Source organism: Oncorhynchus tshawytscha, linkage group LG28 (assembly GCF_018296145.1).
Source record: "Oncorhynchus tshawytscha isolate Ot180627B linkage group LG28, Otsh_v2.0, whole genome shotgun sequence".
Taxonomy (NCBI): Eukaryota; Metazoa; Chordata; class Actinopteri; order Salmoniformes; family Salmonidae; genus Oncorhynchus; species Oncorhynchus tshawytscha.
The window spans coordinates 11,586,593-11,603,477 of NC_056456.1; the positions used below are offsets into that span (position 1 = coordinate 11,586,593).

General features: G+C 42.9%; 2 protein-coding genes across 2 annotated transcripts; both read left to right on the forward strand.

Moving 5' to 3' along the window:
• The first annotated feature begins 1,238 nt into the window (after positions 1 to 1,238).
• On the forward strand, positions 1,239 to 4,333 carry LOC112226709 (cerebellin-1-like). Its single transcript, XM_024391207.2, has 4 exons — positions 1,239 to 1,418; positions 2,253 to 3,121; positions 3,328 to 3,447; positions 3,560 to 4,333. The coding sequence occupies exons 2-4, from the start codon at positions 2,831 to 2,833 to the stop codon at positions 3,755 to 3,757; spliced, it is 609 nt and encodes a 202-aa protein (XP_024246975.1). The 5' UTR covers positions 1,239 to 1,418; positions 2,253 to 2,830; the 3' UTR covers positions 3,758 to 4,333.
• Positions 4,334 to 8,485: 4,152 nt separating this feature from the next.
• On the forward strand, positions 8,486 to 14,552 carry LOC112226452. The gene is made up of 2 exons (XM_024390827.2): positions 8,486 to 8,929; positions 12,524 to 14,552. The coding sequence occupies exons 1-2, from the start codon at positions 8,756 to 8,758 to the stop codon at positions 14,219 to 14,221; spliced, it is 1,872 nt and encodes a 623-aa protein (XP_024246595.1). The 5' UTR covers positions 8,486 to 8,755; the 3' UTR covers positions 14,222 to 14,552.
• The last annotated feature ends 2,333 nt before the right edge of the window (positions 14,553 to 16,885 follow it).

The following is a 16,885-nucleotide window of genomic DNA, read 5'->3' on the forward strand; positions in this document are numbered from 1 at the left end:
CTCTTTGAACTTTTATCACGAGAAACAAATGGTGATAAAAAAAAATGAAATGGTTGGTTTTCTATATTGACTGCTAGATGATGGATGTTTGACTTGCAGATGTCTTGGAGCTTGACACAGCAGCATGATAGAAAGCTAGCCGCCTGGCACAACCGCAGGAAGACACGCATCTCCAGTCGAATGTCGGGCAACCGTGTTGGCGTGGCCCTGGACTATGGCGCAGGCACCATCACCTTCTCCGAGGTGGGGCCATCCAACACCCTGACCCACCTGCACAACTTCACCACCTCCTTCAGCCAGCCCGTGTGCCTGGGCTTTGGCCTCTACAAAGCTGAACTCCATAGCAGAATCTCCATAGTGAGGATGTGAGAGATCATCAGGAACCAGAGAATTAGAATGGGGTGGGAGCTCAAGGATAGATACATTGTGGGAGGTTTCCTTCTGGAACATCTCCCGGGACCTCATGAGGGATTGGACGATGAACAATAGAGCTTGTGTGAGCATGACAAATGGTAAGACTACATTCTTACAGAGCTCAGGACTCAAAGTACTATGAACTATGACTTTGAATCAGTAAGGAATGGATGTGTATGTCCTACTTTTGTCACAGTTTGGGGGAATTTGAAAGACCCAAGCAACTTGGACCCAAGAGAGAGTTTTAATCAAATACATCCAAACTACAGGACAATATTCTAAAGAAAATGTAACATTCAGTGGATAGTTCTAGATTCTTGTGATGTAACATAGCTATGGGGTCCCTTTTCCTTTTCTGAGTTTGTTTAGACAATTTTTTATGCATATAATAATCAAAATGGGTTCTTTGGGGCACTCATGTACCAAGCTAAATAACCCAAATAGTGTTGAGAAAAAAAGAGATGGAAGGTGTGTGGACTGAACCATATTGTAGTATAGATAACAGAATCATCAGGCATTAGAATCTTTCACAAAAGTGAAATTATGTAGGCCATTATATTGAAAGGGATTCGCTGGAAGATGCTCAAGGTAGATTCACATGCTTTAAATCAATGTCATAGTTCGTGTCAGACTAAACAATGTCACAAAATTACCTTCAACATTAAAACATCTCAGATGCAATACTTGCACTGCCACTTTCATTGTTAGAGAGAAAATGAGTAGGTGGGTGAGTGACAGAGAATTAAAGAGTGTGAGAGAGAGAGAGAGAGAGAGAGAGAGAGAGAGAGAGAGAGAGAGGGAGAGAGATTATAACACAGTGGGTCCTCTGGCATGGCCATTTAGATGCCTGTTTCAAAGGGAGGTCTCTGTGATCCTGTAGAATGTGAGAGAACAGAGTAGAAAGTGGTTATGAGGAATATGTGACTATCACTCCATCTCCAAGGAGCAAAATTGTACTTCACCCGATATGGAAAATAAGGACGACACCTTTCAAACTGAAACAGGTGATACCCTCAACTATTTCTTTATGAACTTAAACTTAGACTCCAGGATTGCCTGACAGTACTCAGTGAATAAATGCATAGTCCTGCAATTTCCTTGTGTTAACATCTTGAATTGTTCAGGAAAACTGCTAATCTTCTGACTGTTGAATATTGGGGACCAACTCTCTAAAAAAACTATTTTGGGTTGGTGTGAGAGAGTGCGTCTGTGTGTGTTCGAAGAAAGAGTGTGTGGTGGTTTTATAAGGTGGTTCATAAAACAGTGTTAATCACTAGTGTCATAGAGAATGTGATCATCAGAGGTGTGTCAGAGTGTCTTTTTTGCACTTGAATTGACGACATGTAGAGATTATTTTAGAAGGAAAGTGAGAAAATCCCATAATAAAGAGGGTACAGTCTACAACAGTCTAAAATGTTGTTCTATCTATAATATCAATTGAGGACGAAGTGCTTTCTTCTCCGTAATTGTGAAACGATAAACACCTAAGGAATTTGTATGAAAATACAAGAGGATGATGGAGAAACTACGTGTGAACATGGTGGGTACGAGGAAGGGGGGGGGGGCATGTTATGGAACGTCAGGAGGTAGAGAGTGCGTGTGAAAGACAGATGGTCTCTCAGCGGAGTTGTTCCCCCACTCCCTCTTTCTTTCTCACTCCCTCCTGGATTCTACATCCTCCCCTGACACCGGTCCAGAACGTTACCTCATTCCCTCTCCCTCCCCCTAACAATATCCTCCTCTTCATCATCCTCTTCATCCTCTTCCATGGTAGCCGAGATTCCTCACTCTACCTTTCTTCATCTATCCCTCCCACTATGTATTCTTCCTTCTCTCAGGTCCTGTGTGATGATGCAGTAGATTGGAACGCACACAAACGTCTATTTGCCCATGCTATCCTGCCACCTACTGCCACTGTTGCAAACCAGCACAGAATCACAGGAGAGATATCCATGAGAACAGAGTGAGAGAGATAGAGGGAGGGAAGGACAGACAGACAGATAGTGTGGGGTAAATAGGGGGAGAGACTGTATGTTGACTTCGTCGACTTCTGCTGAACACTGATAACTCCAAACCCTCCTGGTTGTCAGTCTGAGTCCTACCTGTTGACAAACCTCTATATTTATTACTGGGAGACTTCCTACACAGCGTCTCCACTAGGTGGGATAGGAGACTGCTGTCATAGAACAGGGTGGTGGACCAAGTCCAACCAATTGAGGATACTAATGATCCTGCTGAATATCAGCTACAACATCAATTGTGAGACATTTTAGGACCTGAGTGACCCGAGAGAATATTTAGCATTTTAAATCTATTTAGCCTGGGCATATTTATCTATGTCTGTAATCTTTCAAAGTGACTCTCCTCCATACTAGAATTAATAACAGATATACAATCAAAAAAGACAGTTAAAAGCATGTATCCCAGGGTGGTTCGTTCATCCACCTTAGAGCCCACAGTGTTGCTGGGGCTGCTGCTCCTATGGGGGCCTCTAGGGGCCCAGGCCCAGAATGACACTGAGCCTATAGTCCTGGAAGGAAAGTGTTTGGTGATCTGTGACTCCACTCCCAACTCTGAGCCAGCGGGAAATGCCCTGGGCATGTCAGTACGCTCAGGCACTGGCCGGGTGGCCTTCTCTGCCACCCGCCAGACAAACCACGAGCCCACAGACATGAGCAACCGCACCATGATCATCTATTTCGACCAGGTGAGAAAATTCAAAATTAATATTGACCATATAAAGTAGTACATCAACAGGTGACGTTGACCAATGATTTCTTATTCATTAATTATCTTTGACTGATTTGTTTCTCTTTGATTGATCATTGATGAATGATTGATTTCTATACCCCATCACTCTCTATCTCTCTTATCCTCCTGTGTTCATTCTCTCCCTTTCTCTTCTTACCTCAGATCCTGGTGAATGTGGGCAATCACTTTGACCAGGAGAGCAGTGTCTTCCTAGCCCCCAGGAGGGGAGTCTACAGCTTCAACTTCCATGTAGTGAAGGCCTACAACAGACAAACTATCCAGGTGAGAGACATACTGTACATGCCGTAAACATAGAGCATGTAGCATAGCACCATGCATGTCCCACAAATAGTTAGTTGTTTGACATTGAGACTAACCGTGTGGTTGTTTCTAGGTTAGTCTGATGTTGAATGGGTGGCCAATGATCTCAGCCTTCGCTGGGGACATGGATGTGACGCGGGAGGCAGCCACCAACGCAGGCCTAGTGATCATGGAGAGAGGAGACAAGGCCTACCTCAAACTAGAGAGGGGAAACCTGATGGGTGGCTGGAAGTATTCCACCTTCTCCGGGTTCTTGGTTTTCCCCCTATAGGGAGACAGCCTGCATGATGGAGAGAGGAGCACAGAGGGAAAAGATGGAGAGAAAGAGGAATGGGGAGGGAAAAGGGTGAGACTGAAAAATTCATATAATTTAATGTCTGAGAGAAACAATAAAAGATGAGGGGTGGAGGGAAACACAAAGACAGAATTTGCAGGGTAGATATGTGAATTGTCTCATGTGTTCAGCTTGTGTGTAACTTGTCCTTCAGGATAGAGGAGAGACTATTTTTGTTCAGACACCAGAGTTGATGCGCACTATGGCACAAAAATGGCAATGTGCAATCAATTTGTAGTATCTTTTTCATTTACACTTTTAAACATAACAAGAAAAGTAAATTCTGTAGCCCCTTAAAATATGGCAAGACCTGATTACAACATTTCATTGACTTTTGAATCTCTGGCATTTTTGCCTACCATTCTGGCTAGCCACCCTGGCTTACTGCATTGTTCAACCTGCTTGTCCCATAACTAATTATATTCCCTATTTGCCAGTATGTGTTTTGCAGTGTGCACACCTCTTAGGAAGATTTATATAAACAGGTCATATTAAAATGAATATATACATTAACCCTTTGTCTCTTTTTGATGAGTATTTTCGAAGTCTATAGTGGTACAATGTAAAATTAGATTTGTTTTCTCATTGTTGGTAGTTTCATATTTCAACAATTACATTAGGCTACAAGGTATCAATATTTTACTCTTGTTTTTCATTGAACCAGTATCATGACAACTGATTGTAAATATAGCTCTCACCACCATAGTTGGCATGGTGGCAGGGCATTGGCAAGGGGGGAGAGCATAAGGATAGTGAATAACGGACACTCCTCACCAGTCGCGCACAAACAGATGGAAGCTTTGGCGAGCACACAGGCACGTCTCTGCCGGACTCCTGTGGATCAAGTGTGGTGTGCTGTCACAACCAGTCAGTCACGCTTCCTTAATTCATGACAGACAGTAAGACACAGCGTTAGAAAAGCTAGAGGGCGCACTTGAAAAATAAAAAAACTGATTAGCGTGCATATAAAGTCAATTGGGTGGGACTGACCTTTTTCAAGACAATGTGGAAGAGTCTTGTGAAGTAGGCCTATCACCTCCCCTGTAGGTAGTGAAACATTGTCATTATATCACCGCCTCTATAGGTAGCAAAAATTTGCATTACAGCTTATGCTTTGCCATTCCCAACGAGAAATTGTTTGTAGAGCAGTGGCGCTTTCGGGATGAAAATGATCAATGACATTGTACTGATACTAGGCCTACATTATATTTCCCTAAAATCAAATATCATCTTTAAATGGTGACATTTGGCTACAGAGGGTAGTGCGTATGGCCCAGTACATCCCTCGGGCTGAGCGTCCTGCCATCCAGGACCTCTATACCAGGCGGTGTCAGAGGAAAGCCCTAAAAATTGTTAAAAAGAGTCCAAACAACCAAGTCATAGACGGTTCTCTCTGCTACTGCACGGTAAGCGATGCCGGAGCACCAAGTCTGGGACCAAAAGGCTTCTTAACAGCTTCCACCCCCAAGCCATACGACTGCTGAAAAGTTCATCAAATGGCTACCAGGACTATTTGTATTGACCCCCTTCTTTTTTTCCACTGACTCTCTTGCACAAGCTCGATATACACTTACTGGAGTCTAACCACACACACTCACACATACTACACTGACACTCCAAACACACAGACAGACGGACACACACACACACACACGCATATTGGCGACACACACACACACACATAGTACATTCGGAAAGTATTCAGACCCCTTGACTTTTTCCACATCCTGTTACGTTACAGCCTAATCCTAAAATGGATTAAATTGTTTTTCCCCTCATCAATCTACACAAAATACCTGATAATGACAAAGCAAAAACAGGTTTTTAGACATTTTAGCAAATTTATTAAAAATAAAAACCTGAAATATCACATTTACATTTAAGTATTCAGACTGTTTCCTCATAACTTTGTTGAAGCACCTTTGGCAGTGATTACAGCCTCAAATCTTCTTGGGTATGACACTACAAGCTTGGCACAGCTGCATTTCGGGAGTTTCTCCCATTCTTCTCTGCAGATCCTCTCAAGCTCTGTCAGGTTGCAAGGGGAGAGTCGCTGCACAGCTATTTTCAGGTCTCTCCAGAGATGTTCAGGGCTCTGGCTGGGCTACTCAAGACTTTTCCATAAGCCACTCCTACATTGTCTTGGCTGCGTGCTTAGGGTCGTTGTCCTGTTGGAAGGTGAACCTTCGCCCCAGTCTGAGGTCCTGAGCGCTCTGGAGCAGGTTGTCATCAAGGATCTCTCTGAACTTTGCTCCATTCATTTCCCCTCGATCCTGACTAGTCTCCCAGTCCCTGCCACTGAAAAACATCCCCACAGCATGATGCCGCCACTACCATGCTTCACCGTAGGGATGGTATTGGCCAGGTGATGGTATTGGCCAACCTGTTTTCGCTGTTTTAGTATGGGGTATTGTGTGTAGATTGATGTGTTTTTTAAATTTTTATTTCATTTTTAGATTAAGGCTGTAACATAAAATGTGGAAAAGGTGAAGGGGCCTGCATACTTTCTGAATGCACTGTACATTCACATTCCTTCACACTAGACATATGCTGCTTTTTTGTTGTTGCTATTTTAAAATTTTTCCTTTACTTTATTTAGCACATTTTTATTACTTGTTATAAACTCTGCATTATTGGTTAAGGGCTCATAAGTAAGCAGTTCACGGTAAGGTGTACAGTCGTGGCCAAAAGTTTTGAGAATGACACAAATATTAATTTCCACAAATGTTGCTGCTTCAGTGTCTTTAGATATTTTTGTCAGATGTTACTATGGAATACTGAAGTATAATTACAAGCATTTAATACGTGTCAAAGTCTTTTAATGACAACTACATGAAGTTGATGGAAAGAGTCAATATTTGCAGTGTTGACCCTTCTTTTTCAAGACCTCTGCAATCCACCCTGGCATGATGTCAATTAACTTCTGAGCCACACCCTGACTGATGGCAGCCCATTCTTGCATAATCAATGCTTGGAGTTTGTCAGAATTTGTGGGTTTTTGTTTGTCCACTCACCTCTTGAGGATTGACCACAAGTTCTCAATGGGATTATGGTCTGGGGAGTTTCCTGGCCATGGACCCAAAATATCGATGTTTTGTTCCCTGAGCTACTTAGTTATCACTTTTGCCTTATATCAAGGTGCTCCATCATGCTGGAAAAGGCATTGTTCGTCACCAAACTGTTCCTGGATGGTTGGGAGAAGTTGCTCTCGGAGGATGTGTTGGTACCATTCTTTATTCATGGCTGTGTTCTTAGGCAAAATTGTGAGTGAGCCCACTCCCTTGGCTGAGAAGCAACCCCACACATGAATGGTCTCAGGATGCTTTATTGTTGGCATGACACAGGACTGATGGTGGTGCTCACCTTGTCTTCTCCGGACAAGCTTTTTTCCGGATTCCCCAAACAATCGGAAAGGGGATTGATCAGAGAAAATGACTTTACCCAAGTCCTCAGCAATCCAAATCCTGTACCTTTTGCAGAATATCAGTCTGTCCCCTGATGTTTTTCCTGGAGAGAAGAGGCTTCTTTGCTGCCCTTCTTGGCACCAGGCCATCCTCCAAAAGTCTTCGCCTCACTGTGCGTGCAATGCACTCACACTTGCCTGCTGCCATTCCTGAGCAAGCTCTGTACTAGTGGTGCCCCGATCCCACAGCTGAATCAACTTTAGGAGACGGTCCTGGCGCTTTCTGGACTTTTTGGGGTGCCCTGAAGCCTTCTTCACAACAATTGAACCGCTCTCCTTGAAGTTCTTGATGATCCGATAAATGGTTGATTTAGGTGCAATCTTACTGGCAACAATATCCTTGCCAGTGAAGCCCTTTTTGCGCAAAGCAATGATGACGACACATGCTTCCTTGCAGGTAACCATGGTTGACAGAGGAAGAACAACAATTCCAAGCACCACCCTCCTTTTGAAGGTTCCAGTCTGTTATTCGAACTCAATCAGCATGACAGAATGATCTCCAGCCTTGTCCTCATCAACACACCTCTGTTAACTAGAGAATCACTGACATGGTGTCAGCTGGTCCTTTTGTGGCAGGGCTGAAATGCAGTGTAAATGTTTTTGGGATTCAGTTCATTTGCATGGCAAAGAGGGACTTTGCAATTAATTGCAATTCATCTGACCACTCTTCATAACATTCTGAAGTATATGCAAATTGCCATCATACAAACTGAGGCATCAGACTTTGTGAAAATGTATATTTGTGTCATTCTCAAAACTTTTGGTCACAACTGTACACAAGTTGTATTTGGCGCATGTGACAAATAAAAAAAATAATGCTCTTCAGTTACTAAAAAAAAGTTTCAATGAAACTAAACCAAATCTCTATGATATATGCCTCAAGATCAAAATATAATCTTTATATGGTGACATTTGGTCAAATGATTGCCATTCAGTTCCTTTTAAAATATAATTAGGGACACACTCTATTGGGGGAATAATAAAGGAGCCACATCAATATCTCCTGAGATGTGATCACACCGACTGCAATAAAGACAACCTGGAACATGTCCACAAACACACAGGGGGCTGGGTTACTTGGTTAAAAAGCAACCAATCGTAGTAACGCATTACAAGTAATCCAGATTACGTCGTTACGTAATCAGGCCATTGCAGTGCGCTTTGTCTGGGGTGTAATTCATTACGTCTTGTAACGGAAAATGTTTACAGTTTAAAATAATTTAACAGCACCAGACTAGACTACATCAGGTGCAAACAGAGCAAGCGGAACAAACGGGGAAGGACCTACCTGAATCTGTCCAATAGAAAGTCTCGTTTTCGTAAAAAATAAATAATTTCAGTTTGGAGTAAACTGTTTCTGTTGTAACAGACGAAAAGTTTTGCAACAGAATTGCCGAAATGAATACACCCCTTGTTTAAACGCTTGCAGTCTCGCACTAAATACGACACATTGCGCAGATAATTTCTTAAAAATGGATACCGGTGCTCATGCCACATCTTTCCATTTCTGGCAATATAGACAACATTTCATTTTCAAGGAATTAAGAGAAAAAAATATGACCGTCCAGTGTGTTCTATGCAAACCCAAAATCCGCATATTGTCTACCTCCAAGAACTCGACATCAAATCTGAAGAAACATTTAGAGGTGAGTTGAATGCTTTCAATGAACATGTTCTATGGTGGGTTAAAAAAGCAGGTCGGATGTAAAACATGTGTCCCGTACCAACTTTATAAACCACCTCCGGCCTAGCTACTAACGTTCTTTCACAATAAAATAATGACGGTTTTACTGTGTTTTGATTGGGTGTCGGTACATTTCATCGAGCCTATACGGACATTTCATTGGTTCCCTCATGCGTCGCCATATTCTTACCACACTAGACCTTGCCATAACTATTTTACAGTTCAACGTCAATGGAGTCCCAAGGATAATGTATAGCATGGACCAATCACACAATCAGGCAAAAAAAAGTCACTTGGAAATGAAATTCTAACATTGTAATAGACATTATATTCAAACATTGCAATGCATCGTAATTTTCACCTACTCGAAAAGGGGGGGGTGCACCCTTAATGAAATGTATATCATGGACATATGGGGTACTACTACTGGTGGACATGTGGGGTACTACTACTGGTGGACATATGGGGTACTACTACTGGTGGACATATGGGGTACTACTACTGGTGGACATATGGGGTACTACTACTGGTGGACATATGGGGTACTACTACTGGTGGACAATGTATATCATGGACATACTGGTGGACATATGGGGTACTACTACTGTGGACATAACTGGTGGACATATGGGGTACTACTCTGGTGGACAGCCTTGTGGACATGTTTTACTGGTGGACATATGGGGTACTACTACTGGTGGTCAGTGTAACTGCCCTCTCAGCCTTGTAGTTTTTTGAATGGGCTTCATGTGCCAACAAATTACGAAAATGTTCTTCATAAAAATTATCTCCATAAAAGGTACAATCAGGGCAAGGTGACCGGAAACATGACCAATACAAACAGTGTGGCTATTCCCTCCGCAAGGCAATCAAACAAGCTAAGCGTCAATATAGAGACAAAGTAGAATCGCAATTCAACGGCTCAGACACAAGAGGTATGTGGCAGGGTCTACAGTCAATCACGGATTACAAAAAGAAAACCAGCCCAGTCACGGACCAGGATGCCTTGCTCCCAGGCAGACTAAATAACTTTTTTGCCCGCTTTGAGGACAATACAGTGCCACTGACACGGCCCGCAACCAAAACATGCGGACTCTCCTTCACTGCAGCCGAGGTGAGTAAAACATTTAAATGTGTTAACCCTCGCAAGGCTGCAGGCCCAGACGGCATCCCCAGCCGCGCCCTCAGAGCATGCGCAGACCAGCTGGCTGGTGTGTTTACGGACATATTCAATCAATCCCTATCCCAGTCTGCTGTTCCCACATGCTTCAAGAGGGCCACCATTGTTCCTGTTCCCAAGAAAGCTAAGGTAACTGAGCTAAATGACTACTGCCCCGTAGCACTCACTTCCGTCATCATGAAGTGCTTTGAGAGACTAGTCAAGGACCATATCACCTCCACCCTACCTGACACCCTAGACCCACTCCAATTTGCTTACCGCCCAAATAGGTCCACAGATGATGCAATCTCAACCACACTGCACACTGCCCTAACCCATCTGGACAAGAGGAATACCTATGTGAGAATGCTGTTCATCGACTACAGCTCAGCATTTAACACCATAGTACCCTTCAAACTCGTCATCAAGCTCAAGACCCTGGGTCTCGACCCCGCCCTGTGCAACTGGGTACTGGACTTTCTGACGGGCCGCCCCCAGGTGGTGAGGGTAGGTAACAACATTTCCACCCCGCTGATCCTCAACACTGGGGCCCCACAAGGGTGCGTTCTGAGCCCTCTCCTGTACTCCCTGTTCACCCACGACTGCGTGGCCACACACGCCTCCAACTCAATCATCAAGTTTGCGGATGACACAACAGTGGTAGGCTTGATTGCCAACAACGATGAGACGGCCTACAGGGAGGAGGTGAGGGCCCTCTGAGTGTGGTGTCAGGAAAATAACCTCGCACTCAACGTCAACAAAACTAAGGAGATGATTGTGGACTTCAGGAAACAGCAGAGGGAACACCCCCCTATCCACATCGATGGAATAGTAGTGGAGAGGGTAGTAAGTTTTAAGTTCCTCGGCGTACACATCACAGACAAACTGAATTGGTCCACCCACACAGACGGCATCGTGAAGAAGGCGCAGCAGCGCCTCTTCAACCTCAGGAGGCTGAAGATATTCGGCTTATCACCAAAAGCACTCACAAACTTCTACAGATGCACAATCGAGAGCATCCTGTCGGGCTGTATCACCGCCTGGTACGGCAACTGCTCCGCCCACAACCGTAAGGCTCTCCAGAGGGTAGTGAGGTCTGCACAACGCATCACCGGGGGCAAACTACCTGCCCTCCAGGACACCTACACCAACCGATGTCACAGGAAGGCCATAAAGATCATCAAGGACAACAACCACCCGAGCCACTGCCTGTTCACCCCGCTATCATCCAGAAGGTGAGGTCAGTACAGGTGCATCAAAGCAGGGACCGAGAGACTGAAAAACAGCTTCTATCTCAAGGCCATCAGACTGTTAAACAGCCACCACTAACATTGAGTGGCTGCTGACAACACACTGACTCAACTCCAGCCACTTTTTAATAATGGGAATTGATGTAAAATATATCACTAGCCACTTTAAACAATGCTACTTTATATAATGTTTACATACCCTACGTTATTAATCTCATATGTCTACGTATATACTGTACTCTATATCATCTACTGCATCTTTATGTAATGCATGTATCACTAGCCACTTTAAACTATGCCACTTTGTTTACATACTCATCTCATATGTATATACTGTACCTGATACCATCTACTGCATCTTGCCTATGCCGTTCTGTACCATCACTCATTCATATATCTTTATGTACATATTCTTTATCCCTTTACACTTGTGTGTATAAGGTAGTAGTTTTGGAATTGTTAGTTAGATTACTCGTTGGTTATTACTGCATTGGCGGAACTAGAAGCACAAGCATTTCGCTACACAACGCATTAACATCTGCTAACCATATGTATGTGACAAATCAAATTTGATTTGATTTGAAGTAAATTAATCCACAGATATATCTTAAACGAGCAGGTGCCACAATTTTTTAGATGATATTAATGATATTGATTCTTGGTTCTTGAAGAATATAACTTATAAATGCCTCATGAGCTTAGTTCAAATGTCATACTCCTTCAGAAGCTGAAATATAAGCTTGTTTTACACCAATATTTGTAATCAAATTAAATGTAAACAAACACTACATAGCCTTAACTACAATGGATGACCAGTCCTCACATTCATAGCTCTGTCTATGAATTTGAGAGTGGTTACATTTCTCCAGCCCTGTCTCTCAGCTTTTTACCGAAAACAGGTGGGGAGTTTGCTTTGTTGTAGTTTCAACTGCTGATTACCGCTTTAAATTAAATTTGATGATATAATCTTGAAGCACATTCAAAAGATTATGCGACAGTATCTGGCTCTGCTACATATGATAATAAATAGGTAAATCCCCAAAGCATTTTACCCAACCTGTCTGTTAAAAAAATACAACAGGGATGTTCTGATATAATGATGTAAATGAAGGTGTATTAATACATTTTATTTTTGATTGTATTTCAGAGAAAGCATGCAATCATGTATCTGAAGTCTCCTAAAGGTGAGATGGATGGACCCAATGGATCACCCACAGAGTCTCCTAAGGGGCCACGCTACAAGAAATCCAAGTTGGAAAACCTTGTCAATCAAATGACGTCACAGCCAAAAGTGAACACCCTGGTCTTCAACTTTATGGTGGAAAATGTCCAGTCGCTGTCTGTCTTGGAACAGCCTGCTTTCAGGAAGTTGATTGAGGGCTTAAGTGGAGGGAAGATGTCCATGACCCGAAATACTTTTATCAATGGAATTATGATGGCATACTCCAAAATGAAGGAGGAACTAAAGGAAAAGCTGGACAGTGTACAATCTGTGTGCACTACAGCTGATATCTGGTCAGCTCACAACAGAAGCTACATTGGGATGACATGTCATTGGATTGAGAAGAATGAGCTGGAGAGGAAGTCTGCTGCACTTGCCTGTGCCAGAATACGGGGCTCGCACACATTTGAAACAATTGCAGCCAAAATACACGAGATTCATTTGGCTTACAATATTGAAAACAAACTTCAGGCTACAGTCACTGGTAATGGCAGCAACTTTGTCAAAGTCTTCAAAGAGTTTTCAAAGGGGGACAATGAAAACTATGAAGATGACATTGTTGAATTTCAGGACGTGGGCACCATACTTGACGGAGCAGATGAGCCCATGCACCTCTTTCTGCTGCCGCACCAGAGATGTGCATCGCACGCATTGAATCTGATTGCCTCCCACGATCTAGTGCAAGTTCTATCACGGGGAGAAACTGCCCAAGTGTACTGCAGCGCAATGGCCAAATGTTTTGCCATATGGAACAGCGTCCACCAATACCCATTGGCTATAGCAGCAGTGGAGGACATAGAGAAAATGAAATTGACTGCTCCTTGTGTGAGTCGCTGGATCTCTGAATACTCTGCAGTGGAAAAGATGGTCTCTCTCCCTGAAACAAAACTAATGGATGTTTGCGACAGCTTTGGGGTCCCAAGACTGCTATCTTATGAGATAGCATTTTTAAAAGAATACATAAATGTCTTCAAGCCACTTGCTTTTGCACTGGAACTCTTCCAAGGAGAGCAAAAATGTTTTCTTGGACTGGTCATACCTACGGTACTCACATTGAAGAAAAAGCTATGTGAGAAGAAAACTCTTGCGCTCTATCTCTTGGACGTCATCAACCCTGTTCTAGACGCAATAGATTCCCGTTTCAAACAGCTCTTTGCCAGTCTGGATGCAAAAATGGCGACAGCAACTACACCACAATTCCGTTTGTGGTGGCTACCAGAAGCTGAGAGAGAAGACATGCATTTGATGCTGGTGGCTGAGGCAACCCGATTGGAGCCGACTGGTGGTGCGCCAATCAGCAGCGACAACGTGCAGTCAGAAGACGAATTCTTTAGTTTCGGACCTGGGACTGGCAACAGTGACGCAGAAGAGGAAGTCCGGAGGTACCTCGAGGGAACTAGCAAAAGTCTCAGTTGCCTGAAATACTTCCAGAGAGTGAGAAAGCTGTTCCTCAAATTCAATGCCATCCTACCCTCAAGTGTTCTTGTGGAGCGCCTCTTCAGTCATAACGGGAACATTCTCACCCCTAAAAGGAATGGTTTGACTGATGATCAGTTTGAGCAAGTTCTCCTTTTGCGGTACAACAGCAAAATATGCACTCTGGACAAAATATTCCCTGAGTAAAAATGTAAAGGGATTTTTTCACAGATCATGTATCAGGCAAAGGAGGATTGGTGGGGGGAGCTATAGGAGGACGGGCTCATTGTAATGGCTTGAATGGATTTAATGGAACCGTATCAAACATGCGCAAACGACGTTTGACTCCGGCTCCATCTACAATTAGCCTGTCCTCCTATAGCTCCTCCCACCAGCCTCCACTGGTATCAGGGGTGTATTCTTTGTGTTTGTTTAGCTCACATTGAACATGTTGTTTAAAAGTCATCAAAGTCTGTGTGTGCAGAGGTTAAAACAGATATTTATGTTAGTCGGCGTGACTAAATTTAAGCAATAAGGCCTGGGGGGTTTATGGCCAATATACCACAGCTAAGGGCTGTTCTTAGGGCACAACGCAACACAGAGTGCCTGCGTACAGCCCTTAGCCGTGGTATATTGACCATATACCACAAACCCCCGAGGTGCCTTATTGCTATTATAAGCTGGTTACCAAATAAAATTGTATTTGTCACATGCGCCGGATACAACAGGTAGACCTTACATTGAAATGCTTACTTACAAGCCCTTAACCAACAATGCCATTTGATTAGATGTTCAGGAGTCTTATGGCTTGGGGGTAGAAGCTGTTGAGAAGCCTTTTGGACCTAGACTTGGCGCTCCAGTACCTCTTGCCGTGCAGTAGCAGAGAGAACAGTCTATTACTAGGGTGGCTAGAGTCTTTTTTTAGGGCTTTCCTCTGACACTGCCTGGTATAGAGGTCCTGGATGGCAGGAAGCTTGGCCCGGTGATGTAGTGGTTAGAGGCCATATACCACAAACCCTGAGGTGCCTTATTGCTATTATAAACTGGTTACCAATGTAGTAAGAACAGTAAAAATACCTGTGCTATACATTCTGATATACCATGTTTTTCAGCCAATCACCATTTTTTTTTTTTTTTAAAGCTTTATTTAACTAGGCAAGTCAGTTAAGAACAAATTCTTATTTTCAATGATGGCCTAGGAACAGTGGGTTAACTGCCTGTTCAGGGGCAGAATGACAGATTTGTAACCTTCCGGTTACTAGTCCAACGCTCTAACCACTAGGCTACCCTGCCTCCCCAGGGTAGCCTAGCATTCAGGGCTCTAACCACCCAGTTTATAATCAGGACTCAAATCACCCAGTTTATAAATATATTATACCACGGGTATGACAAAAGATTACTTTTTACTCTTCTAGTTAAGTTGGTAACCAGTTTATAATAGCAATAAGGCGCCTCAGGGGTTTGTCGTATATGGCTGTATTCAGGCACTCTGCATTGCGTCTTGCATAAAAACAGCCCTTAGCTGTGGTATATTGGCCATATACTACACTCCCTCGGGCATTGCTTAAGTATATACTTATTCAAAATATTGAATTATGTACTAGTTAAATGCAAATGTCTACTTTTATTTTTATTTTTTTAACATAATGCTGCTAGCCTACCTTTTACACGTAATAACATAGAAAATGGGTCTAACGTAAATAAAATGGAACAGATTAAAATAATTCTAAATATGCTTCTTTGTGCTTTTATTAAAAATGAGGTTCAAGTTTTTATTTTAAAAGAAGTCAAGTAATGTGTATCCAGTAACGGATTTTGTGTGTTCCTACTGTACAGTACATGACATTGGAGACCTCCAAAACAGAGAGACGGGCTCACACTCACAGTTCACCCACACAATCACCTCTAGGCGGCAATGTTGAGTTGTTAAATCTAGTCTGTGTGTGTGTGTGTGTGTGTGATTATATTTACTCTGTTGTCCAACTATCTTTAAAGTAGGAGGCCTCTTTTAGTAGGTAGTGTGCCAGTTCAGTTTGTGTGTACCCTAAAAATAAACACATACAACAATACCCAGTGTAAAGTTAAAAAGAGAGCGCCATACACAAACTCTTCTAATTGGGCTAAAGTGAGACGAAGGCCTGAGTCTTTCTGGTATCGACATCATCTCCTCAGGAGGCAGTTACTGGACAACATGGCATTTGAAAGGTAATTGTGAGGTGTCATTTACTCCTATGCTGCCAGTGATTTTGTTAGTGAATCCAGTGCTAATCAAAGATATGATAGGATGAAGGTACCTTATAGAGGTGAAAATGATACAATGTTATTAAAACTCTGTATCCATGATAAACATATATATTTTATCTTTATTTAACTAGGCAATTTAAGAATAAATTCTTATTTTACAATGATGGCCTACCTCGACCAAATCCTAGCCTGGACGACGCTGGGCCAATTACGCACCGCCCTATGGGACTCCCAATCACGGCCGGTTGTGATACAGCCCGTGATCAAACCAGGGTCTGTAGTGTCACCTCTAGCACTGAGATGCAGTACCTTAGACTGCTGCGCCACTCGGGAGCCCCATAAGCCATGGTGCATTTCAGTTTTGATTTAGCCTGTAAAAATGCCTATGAAAATAAAATGAAACGTTTTTTAAAATAAGTATAGCATCTCTGGTCTGGGCATAGCTACACTTAAATATGGGTTCAACAATGTGTGAGTGAGCAAACATGGTCTCCTTTTTGTAGAGTCTGAAAATGTAAGACTATGAGGGCACATTGTTTGATGGTTTGCAAAAAAACACCATAGATAGAGAAATGATTTATGGAATATACGACATATCTTAAAATCGTACTCAAGTTTAACATGCAG

Excerpts from the sequence above, each read along its gene's own strand:
- LOC112226709 (XM_024391207.2), top strand. The coding sequence starts at position 2,831 with ATGTATCCCAGGGTGGTTCGTTCATCCACCTTAGAGCCCACAGTGTTG. Across the intron at positions 3,122-3,327 it reads TGATCATCTATTTCGACCAG|ATCCTGGTGAATGTGGGCAA; the intron begins GTGAGAAAATTC and ends TTCTTACCTCAG. Across the intron at positions 3,448-3,559 it reads ACAACAGACAAACTATCCAG|GTTAGTCTGATGTTGAATGG; the intron begins GTGAGAGACATA and ends GGTTGTTTCTAG.
- LOC112226452 (XM_024390827.2), top strand. The coding sequence starts at position 8,756 with ATGGATACCGGTGCTCATGCCACATCTTTCCATTTCTGGCAATATAGA. Across the intron at positions 8,930-12,523 it reads ATCTGAAGAAACATTTAGAG|AGAAAGCATGCAATCATGTA; the intron begins GTGAGTTGAATG and ends ATTGTATTTCAG.